The sequence below is a fragment of the Maylandia zebra genome, linkage group LG3, assembly GCF_041146795.1.
Source record: "Maylandia zebra isolate NMK-2024a linkage group LG3, Mzebra_GT3a, whole genome shotgun sequence".
Classification (NCBI taxonomy): Eukaryota; Metazoa; Chordata; class Actinopteri; order Cichliformes; family Cichlidae; genus Maylandia; species Maylandia zebra.
This window is the reverse complement of record NC_135169.1, coordinates 6,238,631-6,264,660: the sequence shown is the minus strand read 5'-3', so window position 1 is coordinate 6,264,660 and position 26,030 is coordinate 6,238,631. Positions and strand designations below refer to the sequence as shown.

General features: G+C 41.1%; 1 protein-coding gene across 3 annotated transcripts; it reads left to right on the top strand.

Moving 5' to 3' along the window:
- The first annotated feature begins 1,019 nt into the window (after positions 1 to 1,019).
- Positions 1,020 to 25,785, top strand: LOC112429847 (butyrophilin-like protein 2). 3 transcript variants are annotated; one of them, XM_076879180.1, is made up of 8 exons: positions 1,020 to 1,157; positions 3,459 to 3,809; positions 6,046 to 6,153; positions 13,085 to 13,405; positions 17,466 to 17,792; positions 20,071 to 20,394; positions 23,159 to 23,491; positions 24,305 to 25,782. In XM_076879180.1, the coding sequence occupies exons 1-8, from the start codon at positions 1,124 to 1,126 to the stop codon at positions 24,394 to 24,396; spliced, it is 1,890 nt and encodes a 629-aa protein (XP_076735295.1). In that variant the 5' UTR covers positions 1,020 to 1,123; the 3' UTR covers positions 24,397 to 25,782. The 3 variants fall into 3 exon arrangements, with proteins under 3 accessions (XP_076735295.1, XP_076735297.1, XP_076735299.1); XM_076879182.1 differs by lacking the exon at positions 3,459 to 3,809 and having other exon boundaries at positions 24,305 to 25,785; XM_076879184.1 differs by lacking the exons at positions 23,159 to 23,491; positions 24,305 to 25,782 and adding an exon at positions 20,496 to 20,654.
- The last annotated feature ends 245 nt before the right edge of the window (positions 25,786 to 26,030 follow it).

Below are 26,030 nucleotides of genomic sequence, written 5' to 3'. Positions count from 1 at the left end.
CCACCATTTGACCTTAGAACTGAAGAAGCTTCTCGGATGAGAGGTGAAACGTCTTCAAGCAACTTAAAGAAGTCCAGACACTTTTCTTTGCAAGCTCCTTTGACTACGATGGCCTGGATGACTGAGAACCTTCACAGACTTATTCTACTTTGTATTTTCTACTGACTTTTATTTGGATTTCATTTGGACTTTTTCTTTGGCTTCACTTCAGTTTCAGTGAGTTTCCTCAGAGGATTTTCTTCTTTCACTTTAGTTTGGATTCTTTCAAATATTTCCTTTTGATTGGTTTAAGTCTATCTCCAAATAAACCTTACCTTGATGACTGAGTAGCTGGGTAGTGCAGTGGTAAAACTACACATCTTTGAAGCAGGAGTTGCAAGTTTGATTCCCACCCAGTATCCAGTAAGGATCCTGGCTTCACCCCTCATGCTAACCAGAAAACCCTGGAATGGCGTGGCTTTGTCTGCAGCACAAACACAAGAACATTTCACTACACATCGTTCTCTGTACGATACTGTATATGACAAATAATAAAGCTTGTTTGTTGGAGCATGCATCAAGACAGTTTAAAAATTCACATTTTTATTTATTATGGCAGAATGATTGATAGGACCAGATGGCCCTGCAGTATAAAGTGATCTGGGAGAAACACCACTGTATATCAGTGAAGCAGCAACATGTTTTTGTGGTGTTGCACTTTGTAGACGCTCCCTGAGCACTTCTCTCAAACTCAGCTGCACCTGGAGACAAGCAGGGTTTCTTTCACCTCCACCTTAATGTTGGGATTCAGATGCTGATGGTGTTCTGATAACCTTTCTTATCTGTTATTGATCCAGTTCAAATATGTGGCATTATTTCAAACTTATGTGGTTCTTTCAATAAACTCAAACCAAATGGAGGCTCTGCTCTTTCCACGGTGAATCACGCACCCACGCCCTGGAGGGTTTATCAACTTCAAGTTCAGCCTCTGAGCATGTTGAACCAGTTTACTGGATCACAGCCCAGCAGGAAATCCTCTCTGTTCGTTAGCAGTGAGGCAGGAATGGCAGAGTTTTGAGATGTGGATTCACTCAGTTATGAGCGGAGTGATCAGGACTCTGTGTTTGCTGTCCTTCTTTGAAGGATGATGAAAAACTTGCTGTCGTTCCTGCTCCTCGGTAAGAAACTCCGAATATATTTAAAAGTCTAGAAGTGAGTAAACTGCCTATTTCAGGCAGGAAATGTTTACAGCAGCCATGGAAATATGTTTCATGGATACCTGAGTAAGAGTCAGTTACTGGATTAGAGTCTGTTAACTGTTTATTGGTTAAATTATTTAGTTTTAAGCGATTCTACAAAGTTTTGTTTTGTGCAGATGCATCACAGTCAGTCAAGTAGAGGGGAAGAGGGGGACGTGTGTGTGTGTGTGTGTGTGTGTGTGTGTGTGCGTGTGTGTGTGTGTGTGTGTGTGTGTGTGTGTGTGTGTGTGTGTGTGTGTGTGTGTGTGTGTGTGTGTTGGGGAAAGATCATGAGTACAGCAGAAAACAGAAACAGGTTTATCCACTTGAGAAAGAGCAAGAGGCTGAAAAGACATTTAACATTTAATTTGACTAATATTTTCTTTCTGTTTCTGCACAGACATTGAGATAAGAACATTGTCAGGAATTCTTGTGATCATGATAATTTGGGCATGTGGTAATCTGATATTGTGACCGTCCTAATCTACATAATTAGTGTTTTTGCCAAGGTCCGGAGTCTGGTGACTCCATGTTTGTGTTTTTTGATTACTAATATGCTTTGTTTCATTCGTTTCTGGATATATTTTGGTAATTTCTCCTCCTTAGGTTTTGTTCCTGTGCTGTTAAGTGTTTCATGTCTCTAGTATAGGTTTGGTTCTCTTTATTGATTTCTGCTTGTGTTATATTTATAGTTCCTAGTTTCTAGTTTTCTGTCCCACGTTTAGTTATTCTCATGTTGCATCAGTTTCCCTAGTCAGTCATGTCTCCACATCACAGTGTGAAGTCTGCGTCTTTGTAAATGCCTCTTGTTTCCTCTTTTATTTAGACAGTCTTGCATCCCACGTTCAGTGTTTTGAGGTTTGCTTCCTTTGGTTCATCATGTCAGATTATGTTCAGCTATGTCTCCCTCCTGTTGTGTATTCCCTCTGTTGTGGAAAATCTTAAATAAAATTGCAACCACCAGATGAGCATCTCTTTTGAAGTGAGGTTTACTAAAAAAAGAAAAACACAGCAGTGGAGAAAACATTCAGGTCAAACACCAAAATGGTTGTCTGAATATTGACACCGCCTGAAACTCTTTTATACCTTCCCAAACACTCTCAAAGAAAGAACATCATATATCCAGTCCAGCTCATCCTTGACCCCCTCCCGCTCTATGGATGGATCTCTTGAACTTTACAATGGGCCCTCTATGAAAGTGCAATAAACCCACTTGTGATAACATTATACATGCATACATACAACTGGTGACAGCAGTGATCTTGCTTTACTAAAGTGATATGATTAAAATATGTGATTAATACATCAGAAAAGAAATCTTCCACCACACCTCGTAGCCCTCTGTGTATATATTGTGGGTGTTTCCTTTGTTCCTCGTTGGGTTGTCTGTTCATCGGCCATTATTTGATTCCTCATGGTTCCAAGTCCCCAGGTTGCTCCAATTTCCTCTATTGTGGTTTTCTCGTGTTTAGCTTTCCCCTGTTTAGTTAGTTTTTCTTAGTTTCCCCTTCCATGTTGTTTTAGTAGCTTTTTTGTGCAGTTTTTTTGTTCTGTTTATCTGCGCTTGGGTGTACTTCTCTCCACATGACCTGCCTTTGCCAATCATGAGTAGCCTGGGATGATTTCTTGCCCTAAATTATTTTCTCACTTCTTATGCAATTCAACAAACTGACCACATTCGAAAAGGGAAAGGTTTTTTTGCCTTTGCCATCAGAGCATCATGACAGTGAGATTACCGGACAGAAAATGACAGCGAATCCACATTTTTTCCCAGATTTGGCCTCTTAAAGGCATGTGGGCCTAAACTATTGATCAGCTGTTAAACAGCCTGTTTCACTTTAAGCGTTGTTTTCAATAAATTAAATGCTCAAAAAATGTTTTGTCTCATTCCCATTTCTTCTTGTTGCATGTTGAAGCTCAACTTGGAACCTTGTTAAGATCCAAACATGAAAAATACGATTTTTTGCCATTTTTGAAGTGGTCTTAAACTTTGGATCAGGACTGTAAAATAAAGACCAGGAAGAGGTGTATATTCCAACATTAACTGTAGACTTAGCAAAAATCATTTATAATTAAATACATTAAATGATTTTACTCTCCTGAAATGAATAACAGACCATGTTTTGCTTTGGTGGATTACATCCTACAGACTTCTTCAAGCCTTGTGAGGTCTTGCTCATGCTGGTCTCTCTGCTTCCTGCACAGCATGGAGTTCATTTGTGTTTCTGTTCCTCTCCTCAGTTTCCCAGCATGCCCTGTCTGTGGTGGTGGAGGTGAATGAGGGGGCAGAGTCTGTCCTGCTGCCCTGTGAGTTCTCAGGTTTAATACCTGAGAATGACTCCACCGTGATGTGGACTCACGAAGATCTTTATAACAAATCTGTCCATCTACGACGAAAAGAAGGAGATGATCTTGGAGAGCAAAACCAGCGTTACAGCGGGCGCACATCGATGAGGCCTGATGCTCTGAACACTGGAAACTTCAGCCTCACTCTGAGAAAACCACAACTGACTGACAGCGGCAACTACGCCTGCTCCATCAGTGATGGAAGAGAAGAAAGGAGACTGATAGATATACAGCTGCAGGTCAAAGGTCAGACACAAACCCAAATACTTGCTGTACTTATAGGTCAAAAGTCAGCGCTATGGACAAAGGTCAGGCGTCAAACTGAAGGGAATAATTGGTCAAATGTAAGGCAAGAAAAAGCAAAGACAAAAATGACTGGGTAGGTGGAGAGATTGAGTTGGAAGGGTTTTTCTTTGGTGTTTATTCTTCGCCCATCTATTTTTACACCACTCTGAGAGCCTGATTCTGCTGGAGGGTCTTTACTTTTTAATATTAAGCGCCTTGAGATGATTGTTGTTCTTCTCTTGTGGTGAGTGAAGAGTGAATGATGGCAGAGATGAGTGGAAGTAAGGAAGAGAGCCAATATTTCACAAGTGCTGTAGGCAGAGGATAAAGATGAGATGTGGCCGGCTTTGATTTATATATGAACTCAGAAATGTCAGATATATTAGGAACATGAAAGGTGGGCAAAGGTTCAAAATGGAGAAAAGGTTCTGAAGAGGGGATAGACACAACATTCGAACTGAGTTGCTGAGGAATGTTATTAATGAACGTGGTGAAGAACAGCATCAATGAGTTAAGGGTTTCAGATGAATAGAAGTGTGGTGGGTAGACCTCAGGGCGTTGAAGACGTTTGTTGAGAAGCGAAAACAGGATCCTGGTGTTACCTTCATAAGAACGGAGTTGAAGATTTGTTATTACCGTATTTTCACGACCATAAGGCGCACTGTGCTAAAAGGCGCAGTCTCAGTTATGTGTGCCATTACTGTATTTAACACACACATAAGGCGCACTGGATCATAGGGCGCATACAAGTACCGTATGCGTATTTAAAAATAAAGCAGGAGCAAAACAAAGTTTGGTACTCACATTTTTATCATCAATCAAACCCATCAAAGTCCTCATCCTCTGTGTCTGAATTGAACAGCTGCGCTAAATCTCCATCAAACATGCCAGGTTCACTTTCTTCACTGTCAGAGTCACTTTCCGTGCCGTGCGGCTCCTCGGAAATGATGCCGGCTTTTGCGAAAGCTCGAACAACAGTGCCAGCAGACATGTTAGCCCAAGCATCTACAATCCATTGGCAAATTGTGGCGTAACTCGCCGGGCGCTGCCTTCCACTCTTGGTGAAACTGTGGTCTCCATCGGTCATCCATCGCTGGATGTGTTTGTCGCCGATGTGTTTGCTGCAGTAGGAGCGGAAGATGGCCAGCTTTTCCTTATAATCCGCTGGAAGTTGCTGCGCTACCGTAGTCCTGGTCCGGATGGAAAAATGGCACGGTTTCATAAAAAGTGAAAGTGAAACTGCTTTTAGCCGAATGGTGACCGTCGAAACGCTTCTCCCGCTCGTTCTTTGCTCGATGATCGCCTTATGTCCGCGGAAACTCAGCTGCGTCTTCTTGACCTGTCGGAGCTTGTTTTCCAGCTTCCTCCACTTGCAAACCATCGATTCATTAATCTTAAATTCTCTCGCCGCTGCTCGATTTCCATGTTCCTCCGCGTAGCTGATGGCCTTCAGTTTAAACTGTGCTTCGTAAGCGTGTCTCTTTGCCATTTTCAGGGTTGTTAAAACAACGGTGTCCTGCATAACGCACATACCTGTTCTTTTATACAGGTATGTGCAATAAAGTCAACGCACACACTTCACCCTTTAGCGTTCTCATGGTGTTCTCTACTACGTCCTCCTTACAACACACAGGGCGCACTGCGCTATAGGGCGCGCCGCACTTTTTGAAGAAAATCTAAGACTTTTAAGTGCGCCTTATGGTTGTGAAAATACGGTATATAATTCTCAAACACGTAGCTTAAAGCAGATAACTGATAAGCTGGAGAGGAAATGGCATATCACAAAATTAGAAGATCATCATTTAGCCTGGAGAAATAGTTTGTTGCTTCATAAGAAAGAAAATTAGAACACCTTAGTATTGACACACACGTCTGTGAATATATTTCTAATGTATTTTTTACTTTTTCCATTGGTCAGCAGTTACATGAAACTGTTAAGGGTTTATTTGTTTTGTTTTAAGAAATGTGTTGGAATCAGCGTTTCTTATTGTAACCAGAGATTTTAATGATTTGACATTTATTATGATCTCTCAATTGTTGGTAACCATAGCAATAGTTCATAGAGTACAGTTTAGCTGCCATTCAAAACAAAAAGAGTCAGAGAATATTTTTATATGATTAGAGGATAGAGTTAGAGATCAGGAATGCAGCTGTAGGTCAAAGGTCATGTTGCTATTTTCTTTATGTTTCTCTACAGAACAGTTTCCATCCTGGGCCACAGCTCTCCTGGTTCTCCTGGTTCTCCTTGTTCTTCTTGTGGTTTCTGGAGGTCTTCTTTTTTATTTCCGGCACTATTTCATGTCAGGTGAGTGTCTCCTACTACACTACCCATAATACCACTGGTTAGCAGGAGTCATCTGGTGGCTCCTTGACTGTTCAGAGCAGACACATGAGATCTTCATGGTTTCTGTGCTGATGTGTGTGAGACATGGCCGACTGTGGAGGCTCAGTCTGTCTGTGCTTCTGCTCTTCATCCAACATGTCTGCAGCACTTTACAGGACGCTGCAGACTAGTTACCAAAGAACGAGTCAGGAACACATCAGGAACAAACTGAGACACAATCTGACTGAGACTAGCCCCTTTTCCATTAGTTACTTGTCCATTAATCGGATCGACTGGTTTTACATTGCAATCCAGTACTACCCAGAGTGTGTGGTTGTCATCATAGTAATGCTGCAGATACAAATACAGCATCTTTCAATTGCTGCCTCATTCTTGACAGGACCATCACAGATAACTGGTGGATTCCTGACTGATTTCTGGCTGACCTAACTCTAATGACATCCTCCACTTGTTATGTGAACAATGTTACCATGAATGTTAACAGCATTTATGAAAACCAGTGGTAATCTCGTGTGCATCCACTAGGGAGAGCAGTGCTAATTAAAGTTCATTCATGAGCTCTATAAATATAACAACAGGGGTTATGCACACTGGACAAGCAGAAAGCAAAATGTGATGTTTGCATTCTACGGTTATTGATAAATAATGTTTCATGAACATGAAAGCATGGCATGGCAATTTTTTCCCCAATAAATTAACAGTAATGGGAGTAAAAATCACAGTCCTGCCTGCTTACTCAAGTTGTCTGCCATGTAATCTTAGTACAGTATAATACTATTGTGGTTTATTTTTATACTCTGTTTCAAAAACCCACTCCAAATCCAACAACTGGTACATGTACCCCAAATAAGAGCCCAACCTCCAGTATGTATGTATTTAGTTATGATCAGAATCAGAAATACTTTATTGATCCCGAAGGAAATTATGGGTTACAGCAGGCAGCATGCTGGTTGGCGCATGCGCACTCACAAAGGAACCGTCCGACCAAACATACTTACACAACATCACATCGGGGAGACAGGTCAGAGAGGTAGGCTGAAAAGAAAAACAGCGAAAATACACAACATGAGGTAAGAGGGGGAGAAATAAGCTCCACCCAGACTGAGCTCCTGATGGGAGAACAGTTTGAGAACAGAAAAAAACACCTCAGCACAAAAGCACATGACAAACAACAGGGTGAGTAGGGTGAGAGTAAGCCAGTGTAGACAGCATATCCAGTTCTCCAGCATGCGCTGGGCCCAGACCTGCCGTCTGACCTCGGCTTTGGAGATAAGCGTTCATCATATGCATCATATCATCATCATATGCAAAATTTATGGGGAAGAATCGTCTGAATCCTGAAGATGAATAAATAAATAAAAACTTTAATAGCACAATTTGCTAAAATGTATTAAATAAATGTCTTAACAGTAATTTTACTAATAATGCATGGATTGCATTGTTTTAAAATGCAGTAAACTGACGACTGTGAACCCCTGTATTTTTGTTTAGCTTTCCTTACTTGCTCTGTACATCTCAAACTTAAGTGTAACTTAACAAATATATACAAAATATACCAAGTAGAAATTTCTACTTGGTGAAATGACCTGACAGAACATGCTGACACACTTTTTTAACAAAAATATATAAAACATCTACTACATGAAAGACAAAAAAACAAAAAAAAAACCCAGAACGACACAATTAAAAACAAGTTGTTTGTTGTTCCCATTTCCAAAGACCCAGGCCAGCCCCCATGAAACATAGCTCAAAAAAGCTGATAAGAGTTACACACCCACGCACATCTATCATGCTCAATCAGAATCAGCGTACTTTATTAATCCCTAAATTATGTGGGTTACAGTTGCCACAATCCAGTAACAGTAACAGACTATTAACTAGACTAAACAATATGTTACAGATTTACAGATTTAAGAAAAAGCACAATATATACAAATCACTCAATAATAGATATCAAGGACTGGCAGAGGTAAGTTAACACTGGTCTAACGCTTTAATTTAGCTTGAAAAACATTCTCCAAGGAACAACTTTGAAACACCTTCATAAAGACAGCAGAGCACTTAAAAGAAGAGAAACTAGATAAAAGTCTGGCCTCTGAAATAAACAATATAGAGAAATTATAAGATGCTGAAGACTTTTAAAATTTGTAAAAATTTAAATAAATCTAAAGAATAATTTCAAATATTAAATTGAATCTAACAAAAAAATGAAGGCCATGCTCATAATTCAAACCGGGGTCTTAGCAAGTAACAACTCAGAAAACTATTCAGAAATGTCTGAATTGTCAAACTGCCTGTAAAGTTTTATCCAGTTATTTTACATTTTCAAAACTTAACTTTTGTTAACATCACCTCATACACACAACTTTTGTTATGTTTTATTTGGTGACAAGGTTTACATTGAAAGTTCAAAAAATATGAAATTCAATTCATTTTTATGTAGTCCCAAATCAAAACAGTGGCATTAATGTTTTTTTGTATTATAAGGCAAAGAGCCAACAGTGATACTGAGAAAATCTTCTATAGCGAACCATCCAAGTCAAAGTATTTTTCAAGAATGTGCCGTTTCTCTGTGACTACAACTGAGTAAATGTTTATTTTAAAAGTAGGTACGTCATAAGGGATAAAGTCAGCCTCTGGCTGACCTCAGAATGCTTTATTGTACTTAAAACCGTACAATAATTTGGAGGAAACCCCAACAATCAGATGATCTTTTTAACAGCAAAAATGTTTCAGAAAGGTCATATCCTGGTTAAAAAGGCGACTCCAAGGTTCTTCACAGTGTTACTGGAGGCCGAGGTAATGCATTCAACGTCACTATCTATTGAGACACCATGTTTTGTTGTGTTTTTTAGATTTTTAGGGCACATTAACCTTCATTTTATATAAATTTGGGAAAAGGAAATTAAAGTTAATTTTGGCCTATGTCATTAAGGCGTGGCTACAGTTTAATTGTCATCTTTCATTATACATGAAAAAAAATCTTTGTATCGTCTGAAATGAAAAAGTATGCCGTGTTTTCTTTTTTTAAGACTTTTATTTAACTTTTTTTCCCCCAACAAATACAAGACTGGTTCACATCCAAAACAGTAACACTGCACAGCACTAGAGTATTACACATTCTCCAGAGTCCACAGAGAACTTGTGATTATTTATGTCCAGAATTGTTGTCCATTAGAATCCAGTTTACAGGTTACTCCCAGTGCTTCCAGTGGTTTCTTCCATTTGTCCACAATAATTCGGGAGCTCCCATCAATATAGTGTCCCAGCCTGATCAGAGTCATGACATCAATGATGAGCGACTTCCATAGAGAAATGGAGGGAGGCTCAGCCCCCACCCATCTCAACATGATGCTTTTCCTGGCCAACATTAACAGTGACTGAATTACATGCTCATGTTGTACCAGTGAGACAGGAATATATCCCAATGAATGCATTAATGGGTTTTCTGTCGCCTGATGACCAATGGCTGTGCTAATATTGGCGCAGACCTTTTTCCAAAATGACTGAATAATAGCGCATTCCCACAAGCAGTGGAATCTAGTGCCCACTCTGACCTTACACTTGAGACAATTTGGAGATGTTCCCATATTATACTTACTATGAATATACAGAGAAATATACACATTGTGCAGGATTTTGTACTGCAGTTCTTTAAATCGGTTACAAACAGAGATTTTGGATGGAAGGAGCAAAATTTTGTCCCATGCCTGTATATCTATTTCACATTTAAGCAACGTCCCCCAAGATTTTCTCAACCATGTTAATTTGTCCACAATTAGGGCATAAATCTCTGAATAAAACTTTGATACAAAATGTTTATGCTCCCTTTTATCCAGAAAGAATTTCTCCAACCGAAAAGAGGCTGTTGCGATTTCTGATGATTTAGCATTTTTTAACACATAATCTCTCAATTGCAAATACTTATAAAACTCAGTCTTTGACATAGAATACTGGGACTTCAAGGATTCAAATGATTTAAACTCACCATGTTTAAAGAGGTCATAAAACCTCTTTACACCTACTTTATGCCATCCCACAAAGCTCGACCCTATGCTTTGCGGCAGAAGGTCTGGATTATTTATAAGCGTTGACAAAATATTAAACCGAAGGCTGCTGTTAAAAGGTTTTCTAAATTTTCCCCACGTCCACATAGCATTATATATCAGTGGGTTGTGCTTTATTCCATGAGGTAAGTCATTTAGATGTTTCCCTAGAAAGTTAACAGGTGAGGATGGTTTACATAATACTTCCTCAATATTTAGCCTTGGCAGATCAGAACGTTCACGTATCCAGGAAGAAAGAATCCTCGCTTGTATTGAGAGAACATAATTTTCTATATTTGGCTCTCCTCACCCGCCCAGATCTTTCGGTAACTGTAAAATGGTAAATGGCCTGTATTTGTATAGCGCTTTACTTAGTCCCCATGGACCCCAAAGCACTTTACACTACATTCAGTCATCCACCCATTCACACACACATTCACACACTGGTGATGGCAGGCTAATTGTGTGTCCAATTTAATTTTGGGTTTTCTTCCTGCCCAAATGAAATCCACCATAGCCTTATTAATTACTTTAATATCTTCTGATTTCAAAATGGCAAACAACATGCCTGTGGGATATAATATTTTCAGTAAGATTACCATCTTAATGAGATTTATTCTTCCCAAAAATAACATCGGAAGTGACTTCCATCTTCTCAGCATCTCTCAAAGATCTTGAACCATTCCATTTATATTTTCTCTATATAAGTGACTAACGTTTGGTGTAACTTTAACTTCCAAATATACAAAACCTGGTGGTGCCCAGTGAAAAGGTTTAACATATAAAGGTTCAATGTCCCCTCCACTACACAGTCATTATAACAGATTTATCAACATCTACCTTGTATCCAGATATAAGACCAAAGTCCTTGATACACCTAGTAAGAACAGGTAGAGAGTTAGCAGGGTCAGTCAGTGTCAGAAGAATATCGTCTGCATAGAGCAGAGTTTTATGTTGTCTATCCCCAATTTTAACTCCATGAACACTTGGATTTTGTCTAATGGCCAAAGGCTCAATGGCCAAAGCAAATAATAGTGGTGACAATGGGCTACCTTGTGCTGTACCTCTGCTCAATGTAATTGGGGAGGATAACAAGCCTTTAGTTAACACAGATGCTATTGGTGATTTGTATATAATTTTGATCCACCCCAGAAACTTTTTCCCAAACCCAAATCTTCCTCCCCTTAATAAAGCCTGTCTGGTCAGCATGCACAATAGAGCACATTACCTTTTCTAGCCTAAGAGCCAGTATCTTTGAAAGTATCTTATTATCAACACCAAGAAGGCTAATAGGCCTGTAAGATGAGCATGACTCCGGATTTTTATCTTTTTTAGCTATCAATGTTATATTAGCCTGGTACATAGATTCTGGGAGTTTCAATTCTTCGAATGCTTTATCAAAAACCCTTAGTAATAAACTATTTAACTTCACTTTCATTACATTAAAAAATTCTACTGGGAAACCATCTGCCCCAGGACATTTCCCTGACTGGAGTGGAGATATAGCTTTATCCACCTCCATCAATGTGTGGGTGACTCCAGCAGCCACATGGACACTCCAGCAGGCTAACCTGATCTTCAGAGAGCTGAGGGAATACTAAGTCGTTTAGGAAAAAGCCTGAGTTAAGCCTTGTTAGGTCCATCTCAGACTGGTATAAATTTGTATAGAGTTCTCTAAAGCACTCATTAATCTGACGGTTTGCTACTTGCCTCTCACCATTCACATCCACAATAGCTGTGATAAAAGAACTTGATGGAGTATTCCTTGCAAGACGAGCCAGAAAGCGTTTAGGCTTATTAGCTGATTCAAAAAGCCGTCGTCTGGCAAGAAGGACGTCTCTTTCAGCCTTTCACATTATCAAATCAAAGGCTCACTTAATGTTTCAGCTGATTTTGTTACGTAATATTGTTTCTCCAGCTTTCTTTTATATTATTCTCGACCTCTAACTGCCTTGTTAATCGTTGTTTTCTTTCATGACTTGTGTATGAAATAATCATCCCTCTCATGTAAGCCTTATACTGTAACTATCCCATAAAGTTCTCGGGTCTATCTCCTCTTTAACATTTATTTCTAAAAATAATGTTGTTTGCTCTGTTATGAAATGTATAAATATCTCATCCAAAAGAGACAGTGTGCTCATCTTCCAAGACATGGAGGCTCAATATGTCTCATGGGTTGAACAGTTAGGACCTCAGGAGCCTGGTCAGAGAGACCTATATGACCAATATTTACCTGCTGAACTAACTGACTGATACACTTGGACATAAAAATATAATCTATACGAGATGCTGACAAGTGAGGGTTAGAGTAGAAAGTGTACTCCTTAGGTAGTGGATTATAGTGTCGCCAGACGTCCACAAGGTCGAGCTCATTTACAATTTGCCAAAGGGCTTTGGAATTTATGTCAAAGTAGATTGTGGGGGAAGTTTATCCATTTTTGGGCATAAAACACAGTTAAAGTCACTCGCTAATATTATATTAGCACAGTCCATGTCCACTAACCCTCTCAGATTATAAGGTGGAGGTGCAGTGTTTTCAAATAATGTTTCCTCAGGAAAGTATCTATACAGTAAAAAGTCCCTGCATAGAACCCTGTGTAACTGTGTGATTAAGTTGCAGAAGACAGTTCATTTACGTTAAAAAAATTAGAGCCTATCAAACACACATGATTAAACCCACAGCAGTGGAATTACCATAATACCCAAAGTGTGTTCTAGTTAGAAAATACTGTGATCATTTTTTTCAAATGCCGTATTGAGGTTGAGGACAGAAATAATTTCTGTGTCAGAAGATGATGATTAGTAACGTTCACTACAGCTCATGTTCTGCTTTGTTGCCCTCTCAGATTATAAGGTGGAGGTGGATTCAGGGGTGGAGTCTGTCCAGCTGCCCTGCAAAACCACAGTTAACCTGCCTAAAGACGCTAAAGTGGAGTGGAAGAACAAAAACAACAGGAAGGTCCACGTGTATCAGAACGGCTCTGACCAGCTTGAAGAACAGCATAATTTTTACAGAGGGCGAACAAAGATGAAGAGAAACTTACTGGAACCTGGAGACCTCAGTCTGACCCTGAAACCCCCCACAGACACAGACACCTACACCTGCACCGTCTACAACAACAGGGGGGAGGTTCTGATGAAAAAAGAAGTGCTGCTCATTGTCAGAGGTCAGTGCTGTAGATACAGGTCAAAAGTCAGAGATCAGACTTATGGATAAGACAACGACCAAATCCACCTGAAAAGTCTGCAAAAAGAATTTTCACCTTTTCACAGTGGGGGACTTTGAGTAAGCCCTAGTAAATAATTTTAGAGTATATGTACTTTACATATTCTAATTTTAAAATTATTATTTTGCTAGCTAGCAAACTCACGGGATAAATTTTTGAAATGCACTGAGTGTGATGCAATACAGCGCTATTATAGCAGTTAGTTATGGCATAACAGCAATGTTAGCCAGGTACTTAACTAGCCAACTTAAGGCATTCTGATTACAGGCTCAAAGTGAAGTTGTCACCAAGTAGAATATGGTCTAGAACTGGTTTATAACTAACTGGTACCAAATGGAGAGAGCATATAACCCCAGTTTTAGCTTCTTTACACTGGCTTCCTGTCTCCTACAGGATCCAATTTAAACTTCTACTTTTTGTTTTTAAGTCACTCAATACCCGAGCCCCTCCTTACCTGTCTGAGCTCCTCTCTGCCTATGCTCCAGGAAAAACCACGAGGTCTAGCTCAAAACTAATGTTGTCCATCCCACGGACTAACCTCAAATCCCGTGGTGATAGATCCTTCTCTGTGGCAGGTCCCAGACTTTGGAATAGTCTCCCCTTAAATATTAGATCTGCACAAATACTTGAGCAATTTAAATCTTTACTAAAGACACATTTCTATGCCCTGGCTTTTAACACACTATGACCCAAGCATTTTGATCTTATTTGAATCAGTTTAGTTATTGTTTTAATTCTTTTACTGTCCTATTATTGTTTTTTATTGTTATTATTGTATTACATTGTTGCTTGTTAATACCATTTTTATATTGTTAAGCACTTTGTGCAGCATCGGCTGTTTGAAATGTGCTATATAAATAAATTTGACCTTGACCTTGACCTTTATATTTTTGTGTATTGCTGCGGCTTTTTCAACTATTAACTTGGAACCTTTGACAACACCTTTGGGGGAAATAATGGTAAATGCCTGATGCATATGTGCACAAAGAATAGAATTTTGTGCTACTGAAGTTCCCAGACTTTCATTCCAAATCTGTTTATTGTGAGCGCCTACACGTTAAACAACTTAAACATTATAAATGGCTTCAAGCTCACACTGAGGCACTATCAGCCACTGACACAATAGACAAATATGTTTGTATGTGAATATTTCATACTTTAAGGCTCCCTGTTTTTTTTAAGGGAGATGAACATTACATTATAATTGCGCATAATAATATCACAGATGATCGATTAAATAAATAGATTTTAGATAGATGCTTGTGCATTCTTAAAGTCTTATATGTTGAACTGAAGTATGTCATCTGTTCACAGCCCCTCCCAGTCAGTGCTGTTATCCACGCCTGTCTTACTGTGTATTATTGTGTATAATAGGCAGTGTATTATTGTCTTCAACAATAATACACTATATGCATATAAGGCAAACTTTTCCTTTTGCAGTATTTTTGTGTGGTGCATTTTTCTATGTTTTAACAAAAGGGTAACAAAGGTATTTAACCCTTCATATATGAATTATGACAACCTCAATCAGGATTTTTTTTCTTAAGTATTTTTATTCTTCTTTAGGCACAATTTACATGTCCACTTTGGTGGACAACATATGTTTTGACTTATGAATTGAATATGGAGTGACACATCAGTGTCCAATGTAGTGGTTTATGTGCAAGTATAACATCAACATTGACACAAATACAAGAAAACAGCCTGTGAATAGCTGTCCGCTGTAGTGACCACTGTGTGTGAAAGGGTTAATGACCTATAGTACCATATCACCCCATTAGCTAACTCTCCCTCTCTCTCCTTTACCCCATATCATGTCTGCTGCATATGTACAAAGTCATTTACTGGGCATTAATGTTTGCACTAAATTACCACACTGTAAATACTGTTATATTATCTTATACTGTTTGCGCTCAAACTATCATATTGTAAATACTATTATATTTTCTTTGCTATTTACTGTGCTAAGTGCCTTCCTTTTACTTTATATCGTATACTTTTACTACCGTTATTTATTACCATGCTGCTTCTTGTTTTATTGCTGCTGGCCTTTGTGAGCTACCAAACAAATTTCGTTGTATAACTACAATGACAATAAAGTTCTTCTTTATCTTATCTTTATCTTCACTCTCGCTCTGCAGGCCTACTTGTTGTTCCTAGAGTATTTAAAAGTAGAATGGGAGGGAGAGCCTTCAGTTTTCAGGCCCCTCTTCTGTGGAACCAGATATGTCTCATATGTCCAGTTTGGATTCAGGAGACAGACACTATCTCTACTTTCAAGATTAGGCTTAAAACTTTCTATTTTGCTAAAGCATATAGTTAGGGCTGGACCAGGTGACCCTGAATCCTCCCTTAGTTATGCTGCAATAGACGTATGCAGCCGGGGGATTCCCATGATGCATTGAGTTTTTCTTCTCCAGTCACCTTTCTCACTCACTATTTGCTTTTTTTGTTTTTTTATTGTGTTTTGCTTTTCTTCAGCCTGTCCCATTTGGTGCTTTTGCCATCAGAATTATTGTCTAAAGGCAAAGAAAGATGCCCAACAGATTTACTTTACCAAATGAACCAACCGGCCTTGCCGTATTGGTCTATTTGATTCACCTTTGCTTTTATTTTTTATTTTATTTTATTTTCACTTGCTACACGGGACAGACATGAACGTGATGAAAGGCAAAACAAAAAACAACAAAACAAACAGACAAAAAATACATATATCGATCACCTGGATGTTGAGAAAGAAAAAAGAGAAAACAAGCAAAAAAAGAGAGCAATGTAATAAACAACAACATCGTGATGATCTATATGAATATAACAGTAAATACTAAATATTAAACATTATTGTGCAGCACGTAATATCAACAGCGCACAGTGTGCTTTAAGGTAGGAGCCAAAAAGGGTGTAGTTTGTGTGTGTGTGTGTGTGTGTGATCACCCGTGTGTACACCTGTGAGCATGAGCGTGTTTGTTTTTAAAAGGTTCCTTCATGTAATGATCTGCTAGAGCACAGGTGTCGAACTCCAGGCCTTGAGGGCCGGTGCCCTGCAGGTTTTAGATGTGTCCTTGATCCAACACAGCTAATTCAAATGGCTAAATGACCTCCTCAGCATGTCTTGAAGTTCTCCAGAAGCCTGGTAATGAACTAATCATTTGATTCAGGTGTGTTGACCAAGGGTGAGATCTAAACCCTGCAGGACACCGACTCTCGAGGCCTGGAGTGCGACACCCCTGTGCTAGAGGGTGTGGGGGGACCACTGCCCCGTCCTCCAGGGCATGAAGCAGGTATGGAGGAGATCAAGACTCCAGACATCCAGAGGCCCCCAGAACACAAGAGACCATGGAAGACCAACAGAGGGGCAACTCACTATTTGTTAATAGACCTCTCTGCAGTGAATCATCTCTCTTCCACAGCATGTCTTTTAATACTGTCTCCCATCTCTCGCCCCAACCGGTCGCAGCAGATGGCCCCGCCCCTCCCTGAGCCTGGTTCTGCTGGAGGTTTCTTCCTGTTAAAAGCAAGTTTTTCCTTCCCGCTGTCACCAAAGTGCTTGCTCATAGGGGGTCATATGATTGTTGGAGCTCACACTGTGTGTATTATTGTAGGGTCCAGCTTACAATATAAAGCGTCTTGAGGCGACTGTTGTTGTGGTTTGGCGCTGTATAAAAAAAATTATTCAAATTGTGTCTTAAATGCTGCCAGTGCCTCTCTTTGCTGTAACCAACCTTTCTCTTTATTTCTGAGCTTTTTAAGACTTTAACTGATGCATCAACCTTTGAAAATGGAAAGAAATCAGTCAGATTCATGGCTGCATCACAGTGTCACATGTAGTTCTCCACATCAGCTGGATTATATCTATAGCTGCAAACAGCAGCTGATGCACAAATCTTTGTCTGTGTTAATAAAGTTGGATCAGTTCAAACAGTTTGTTGCTCTGCATTCAGCCTGTTAGAGTCAACACAAATGTCTCCATCCAAGCTCATGTTGTGCTTTGTTGTCCTCTCAGTCCCCCAGGTGGAGGTGGATTCAGGGGTGGAGTCTGTCCAGCTGCCCTTCAAAACCACACTTCACTTGCCTGAAGATGCTAAAGTGGAGTGGAAGGACAAAGGCAGCAGGATGATCTATGTCCATCAGAACGGCTCTGAGCAGCCTGAAGAACAACACCAGGCTTACAAAAACCGAACGAAGATGAATGAAGACCTGCTTAAAACTGGAGACCTCAGTCTGACCCTGAAACACCCCACAGATGGAGACAACAGGTCCTACACCTGCACCGTCTACAGCAGGGAGGGAAACATCCTGCTGAAGAAAAATGTGGAGCTAAAAGTCAGAGGTTAGTGCTGTAGATATAGGTCAAAGGTCATGTAGTGTGATTGAGAGTGAATCAGTGTGAGTGATGGAGGCAGCAGGAAACTAACAGGCTGACTATCTCAGTGAAAGACCATCTCTGAATTGAGGACTAAGGGTACATTCTTTGCCATCTTACTGTGATTGCAGCCATTCACCAACTTTCTGCAAATGGTACTCATGGCCATTGATCAGTGGTCTTTGATCAATGGTCATGAGAATTTGAATATTAATGATCAAGGAATTGACCTCCCAGCCCATTGTTCCTTCAGTGGGCTGGTTTCAGTCATTATGCAAATGTCCTGTTTATAAGGTTGGGGAAACCTGCAGTCAGCTGAGACTGAAGAAGTCACTTGGATGAGTGACGAAATGTTTCTCCCACCAAAAAATGCTACATCCACATAAACAGAATCAATCGGTCTTTTTCTAGGAAAACTCCCTGAAATGTAAATCTCATTGAAACAAGTTCAGTGTTTCACAATAAAAGCCTCTTTAAAGCATTGATTCTACTCTGCTGTGGACACAGACAGCTAGAGACCCACGGCTGAGGAGTCCTTCCTGTTAGACCTCTTTGAAATCCGCTTGAAATCTGCCCGGTAACAAAAAAGGGAAAAGTGGATGTCCGCACAGCCCCTCACACTCCCCGTCTGATGACATTTAAGATAAGATAAGATAAGATAAGACTTTATTGATCCCACAATGGGGAAATTTTTGCGTCACCTCAGCTCAGGTACAGATATATGAAGGAAATACAAAAATACAAAAATACTTAATTTATGTCACTGTGACCACGCGGACCCTCAGAAATCAAGTGTTTGTGTCCACTGACATGTTAGAGTGCTTGTACTTTGAAATGCACACAGGAAATGATGTCTTTCCATAAAGAGTGTAGTGCAGTAAGTTTAAAAGAGCAGGGCCAAACCAGACTGATGGATTATTGTGACATCACTGTTTGATTCTTCTATCAAATAGAAGAAGAAGAAAAGTTCTCTTCAGCAGGGGAGGTCAAAGGTTAAAGGAGAGAAAACACACAGTTCATGGAAATGAAGTAAAGGCCTTCCTCATTGTGATGACCTTTGACCTGCTGCCTGTTATTTTCACTCATTAACGTGTGAAAGCAGCAGCTAGCAGCAGCTTTTAAGGTCCACTGTTTTCTTGCATGTTACTTAATGCAGGCAGTGATGTTGTAAAGCAATGAACACTTTAAGGGCAAATTTCCAAAGTGGGAATATGATCATGGAGACAGAGGTTCAGGTTTAGGTGGAGTAATGACCCACCTGCCTCTCTTAAACAGCTACTGCTTGATGGCTGTTCAGTCATGTCCATTAATCCGTAAATGCCTGTTTCTAATCACTGATTTATTCCATACATTTATCCCACTTTACACAACAGTTACTGAGAGAAGTTAATTTCAGAAGATGTAAATCTGTCAGCAACTGTGTCACATTTCAGAGTTTAACTAACTTCCTTACAGTACATGTGCATTTCTTCATAGTCAGAATAAGTCAGCACATCAGCCTGAGACAAGAGTAAATGTAAAAAAGAAGAAGTTTTCATCCAGAGGTCTGTGGTCCAGACAATTTCCAGATGTATTGATATATAAAATTTGGTTATGCTATTCAGTGGTTAGACACCAATTGCCTGTTACATCAGTATAGAATAACAGAATATAATAGAATAGAAACAGGACCTCTGCAGTCTAGACACTGATGGTGGTGAAGATAAGGCATGGATGGAGCACTGAGCCGAGGTTGGGATGGGGAGGAGGTGGGTTGCATAAAGGAGTCTGCAAAGGAGAACGAAAGATGAGCTGTGAGATTTATGTCACACAGAGGAGGCTGGTTGGCCTGAAGAGTGTGGGCAGTGAGATAATTGGACTAGAATAATGATGCCAGTTTTGAGTTTGGTGGTATGGGAAAGTGGAAGTTAAGTAACAAGCAGCCAAACACCTGGAAAGCAGACAGATGAGTGAATACAGATGTTCCTTGTTGAACTTACACATGAGCTTCATTTCATGATCTGCAGAGTCAGTATGAAGTTTATTCTGTTTAGCGTCCAAAGAAAGAAAAGAGCTTCCTGTAGATCCTTGTAAATGTGATGTCTGTAAGATGTCTCCTCTCTCTTTGTCTGAATGAATGTTCTTGAGCAGCTCAGCTCTGTGCTAATAACTGCTTTATTCCACATCTGTATTCATAAAAGTGAATAACAGTGGATCATCTCTCATCTAATCAGCATTTCTAATGTTGTGTTTGTTGTCCTGTCAGTCTGTCAAGTGGAGGTGGATTCAGGGGTGGAGTCTGTCCAGCTGCCCTTCAAATCCACAGAAAACCTGCCTGAAGACGCTAAAGTGGAGTGGAAGGATGGGAGATCCAGAACGGTCCATGTGTATAAGAACGGCTCTGATCAGCCTGAAGAACAGCACCAGGTTTACAGAGACCGAACGAAGATGAATGAAGACCTGCTGAGAACTGGAGACCTCAGTCTCACCCTGAAACACCCCACAGACTGGGACAGCGATGATTTCATATGTGAAGTTTGGAGGAGTGGAAACATCCTTAGAACAAAATCACTGCTGCTCAAAGTCAGAGGTTTGGTCCTTTGTTTGTCTTGTTTTCCTGGCTGCCACTGAGGACAGACTTTCTGGACTCTGACTCACACATCATTTCTTCTTCTCATGTTTCATCCTCAGCTCACATGATTGCAGACATGAGCAATTGCAGACATATCTATATATATCTATATATATATATATAGATATATATAGATACACCCAGCACGCCCCTGCGGGCGGTTTATCCTTCAAGCTCGGGTCCTCTACCAGAGGCCTGGGAGCTTGAGGGTCCTGCGCAGTATCTTAGCTGTTCCCAGGACTGCGCTCTTCTGGACAGAGATCTCCGATGTTATTCCCGGGATCTGCTGGAGCCACTCGCCTAGCTTGGGAGTCACCGCACCTAGTGCTCCGATTACCACGGGGACCACCTTTACCTTCACCCTCCACATCCTCTCGAGCTCTTCTCTGAGCCCTTGGTATTTCTCCAGCTTCTCGTGTTCCTTCTTCCTGATATTGCTGTCATTCGGAACCGCTACATCGATCACTACGGCCGTCTTCTTCTGTTTGTCTACCACCACTATGTCCGGTTGGTTAGCCACCACCATTTTGTTCGTCTGTATCTGGAAGTCCCACAGGATCTTAGCTCGGTCATTCTCCACCACCCTTGGGGGCATCTCCCATTTTGACCTCGGGACTTCCAGGTTATACTCGGCACAGATGTTCCTGTACACTATGCCGGCCACTTGGTTATGGCGTTCCATGTATGCCTTGCCTGCTAGCATCTTGCACCCTGCTGTAATGTGCTGGATTGTCTCTGGGGCATCTTTACACAGCCTGCACCTGGGGTCTTGCCTGGTGTGATAGACCCCAGCCTCTATGGATCTTGTACTCAGAGCTTGTTCTTGTGCTGCCATGATTAGTGCCTCTGTGCTGTCTTTCAGTCCAGCTTTGTCCAGCCACTGGTAGGATTTCTGGATATCAGCCACCTCCTCTATCTGCCGGTGGTACATACCGTGCAGGGGCCTGTCCTTCCATGATGGTTCCTCGTCTCCCTCCTCTTTCTTGGGTTTCTGCTGCCTGAGGTATTCACTGAGCACTCGGTCAGTTGGGGCCATCTTCCCAATGTATTCTTGGATGTTCGTTGTCTCATCCTGGACTGTGGTGCTGACACTCACCAGTCCCCGGCCCCCTTCCTTCCGCTTAGCGTACAGCCTCAGGGTGCTTGACTTGGGGTGAAACCCTCCATGCATGGTAAGGAGCTTTCTTGTCTTTATGTCAGTGGCTTCTATCTCCTCCTTTGGCCAGCCTATTACCCCAGCAGGGTACCTGATCACGGGCAGGGCGTACGTGTTGATGGCCCGGATCTTGTTCTTATCGTTCAGCTGACTCCTCAGGACTTGCCTGACCCTCTGCAGGTACTTGGTGGTAGCAGCTTTTCTAGCGGCCTCTTCATGGTTCCCATTCGCCTGTGGGATCCCCAAGTACTTGTAACTGTCCTCTATGTCTGCAATGTTGCCTTCTGGTAGTTCAATCCCCTCAGTTCTGACTACCTTCCCTCTCTTTGTTACCATCCGACTACACTTCTCCAGTCCGAACGACATTCCAATGTCATTGCTGTATAGCCTGGTAGTGTGGATCAGTGAATCGATGTCTCGTTCACTCTTGGCATACAGCTTGATGTCATCCATGTACAGGAGGTGGCTGACAACTGCTCCGTTCCGTAGTCGGTATCCGTAGCCAGTCTTGTTAATGATCTCACTGAGGGGGTTCAGGCCTATGCAGAACAGCAGTGGGGACAGAGCATCTCCTTGGTAGATCCCACACTTCATGGTGACTTGTGCTATGGGCTTGGAGTTGCCCTCTAGTGTTGTACGCCACATCCCCATTGAGTTCCTGATGAAGGCTCTCAGGGTCCCATTGATCTTGTACAATTCTAGGCATTCCAGTATCCAGCTGTGGGGCATTGAGTCATAGGCCTTCTTGTAATCAATCCAGGCAGTGCACAGGTTTGTCAGTCTGGTCTTGCAGTCTCGGCTGACTGTTCTGTCTACCAGTAGCTGGTGTTTTGCGCCTCTGGTATTCTTGCCAATTCCTTTCTGTGTCCCGCTCATGTATTGACCCATGTGCCTGTTCATCTTAGCCGATATGATGCCTGACAGGAGCTTCCATGTAGTACTGAGGCAGGCTATTGGTCGGTAGTTGGAGGGGACCGGTTCCTTCTTGGGATCCTTGTGTAGATATATATATATATATATATATATATATATATATATATATATATACACACACATATATACATATATATATATATATATATATACACACACATATATACATATATATATATATATATATATATATACACACACATATATACATATATACATATATATATGTATATATGTAACAAAGTGATTTCCACGTCTCCTTCATGATGTGACAGTGTCAGAGCTGAATGCACTTGTAGAGTATCATGTTCTTATGGCTCACATTTAAAGTGTTGCAGCTCTAATGTACAGCTGTCATATTAGAAATAGAAGCAGCTCTGATTTTAGTGCTCAAAGAAATCTATGAAGTGATGAATTCACACATGAACAGTTTTCTGCAGCGTTCCTCTCGGCCTTATTTGCAGCTCCACTCTTGTTTTTGCTCTAATAATTATTTCTCTCCATGAGCTGTTTCTCTGCCTGAAGGAGGCGCCACTCCATCGCTTCATTTAGTGCAGAACAAGAGTCACATGATGCTGCTCTGAACACCAATCACACTTTGTACAGCTCATGTTGGGTTTGTTGTCCTCTCAGTGTGTCAGGTGGAGGTGGAGGAGGGGGCGGAGTCTGTCCAGCTGCCCTTCAAAACCACACAAAACCTGCCTGGAGATGTTAGAGTGGTTTGGGAATGCAAAGAGCCTGAACCAGTAATGTTGGTCCATGTGTATGAGAACGGCTCTGACCAGCCTGAAGAACAGCACCAGGTTTACAGAGACCGAACGAAGATGAATGAAGACCTGCTGAAAACTGGAGACCTCAGTCTGACCCTGAAACAGCCCACAGAGAGAGACAGTGGAGAATATGCATGCTACGTTGTGAGGAATCGAGCTGTGGTTAGAAGGAAGAGAGTGCAGCTCAAAGTCAAAGGTTTGTGTGTACATGTTTACACATCTTTGTGAGGACAGAACATTGGCACTATACTTGTGGGGACAAAATGTCTGGCCCAACAAGTTTTAAGTCAAATGTGGTTTTACTGTCAGGGTTACAGTTAGCCTAAATTTTACCATGACCTAAGGGTTCAAGTTTACTTTATTTATACCTATAGATAAATTGGCTTTATGAAAATAATTATAACATTTGGCATCCCCTCACAAAACACACACCCACCCATTAAACCCTCACAAACACATTTGCTTATTACACAAGCAATAAAAAACAATATAAATGAGATCAAGATGAATCAAATAAAACAGTTCTTATTGTGTTTAGTGACGGCAGCAGAGACAAAACTGTTTTCTTTGGAACTAGAAACCTTCGTCTAGAGGAAAGAAGCTACAGAGGCCAGGGGAGTCCAACCTGTTGTCTCCTCAGACGCAATTTGACACCTCTGAGTCTCCCTCTTTTTCTTTTCCTTTTGTCACTTGTTCTGTTAAAATCTCTCCGTATAAAATCCGGCATACATGAAGTAAGGTCTTTACCACCATACGAGACGTTACGTTGTAGCAGCTCCTCACGGGAGTAAACAATCTTCAGCTGACTCACAGCCTCACACTCATCAGGGGAAACAAGCCAGCACAATAAAAATCCAACAACAATGAATAAAAAAGAATCCATGTCTCACTGTTAGTGGAGCAATTATCACCTTGAAAACCCGTCACTCGTGTGTGTGTGTGTGTGTGTGTGTGTGTGTGTGTGTGTGTGTGTGTGTGTGTCTCTGACTGTCTTGTGTCTCCTCTGCAGGCAGAGTTCAGGTCCAGGATCAAACAGGGGACATCAGGAACAGAAGCAGCTCCATTGATCCGACTCCTCTGATGGCTGATCAATCAGTTTGATCTGTGTGTTCTTTGATTATTGATCAGTGATGTCAGAGTGGAGTCAGTGTGATGTTGTTGTTGTGTGTTTGAGACTTTTAGTGTCCATGAAGGTCTCTGCTGCCGTAGATCCTCTGAACTGTGACAGAGGTCTCACTCTGGAGGAAACTCTCAGCACTTTCCAGCAGCTCCTCCATCATGGAGGACGTTCCCTCACTGTAACAGGTGGAGGAGAGAGGAGAGGAAGCACAGGTGGATCCTCTGAGGAAGAGGAGCGTCCTACAAACACATGATCACATGACCAGAGGACAAGCATGTGCAGAAACACATTAAAGTCAGCCTGTAAACACGTTTGTGTAAATTCTAGTCGTGTTTTTCTGTCACATTCAAATAAAAGCAGAGAAAGCAGAACAAATGCTGAAGCTGTCTGTGTGGAATAAAGGAGTTACAGTACTCACACACACACACACACACACACACACACACACACACACACACACACACACATCTGTCTCCTTCACAGAAGAAGAAGAACAGGATGATGAAATGTCTGCTGTGATGCTGTATGATGCGAGCCGCTGACAGACACTTCAGTGTGTGAGTTTATGTGTATGTGGTTTGTGGCAGGCAGATAAACACTGCTTTGCATCCAACGCACTGACTTAGAAATAGATCAGAAACACACACACACACACACACACACACACACACACAGATGTTTTCAGAAAGCTGATGGTGAAATCTGACCGCAGAGGGAACTTTCAATGTCCGGGTGTTTGAGCCTTCGCCTCTGCGCTGTCAAATCTGTAACGGGGCAGTGATGGGACGCTGGCCGCCACCTCGCTCCAGTTCCTGCTTTTATTCTGAGGGTGGTTCAGAAGCAGTGATGCCAAAAACCACACAGATGTCTCAGATCCCAGCAGGAATGAGAGTACACCATGTACTTTGTTTTCTCCAATCCTCCAAATCTGACACCCAAAAACTTCCATCCTTTCCATCCAGCATCCATCCTGAGAGTCCATTTTCATAGAGCCATGTAATGGAGACCCAGGTGTTCCACTGCGCTTGCCTGTATTTTAATTGTAAATAAATAATAAATAAATGAATGTATTTTTATATGTTTGAGGGATTGGTATTTAAAAGGTTACATGAAAAAGAAACGTTTATGGTTTGGTGATTCTGTAGTAGGTTTATCGAATTTGACATTTTTATGGAAGGTGAAGAAACATCTGGAGGGACCCGACATCCATCCTGTGTCAGGAAGAAGAACCTGAGTGGCAGCTGATTGCAGTTCATCATTTGTCTTGTAAACCTAAATTTCTCAAACATGCATTTAAGAGAAGTGTGTTTGCTGTACTCATCTTTTCCTGGTCACTTCTTTTACAGGAGCAAACGAGTAAGAGCAGCTCAATCAGCTGCTTATGAGCTCTTAGAATAAACCAGTGTGCCAGCTTAGGGGAGTTTGGTTAAGGTGTTTCTAATTTATATATAACTGACTGAAGTGTATGTGTAATTTAATTATTTGTGGGACTTTGTGCGTATATAAATAAGTCTTCCATGTGTTGTGTTGTGCTTTGATGGTTGCTTACGTGGATGATCAGTGTAGCATTTGGTTTGCTTGGTTTCCCAGATATGGGTCATACAAGAGGCTCACC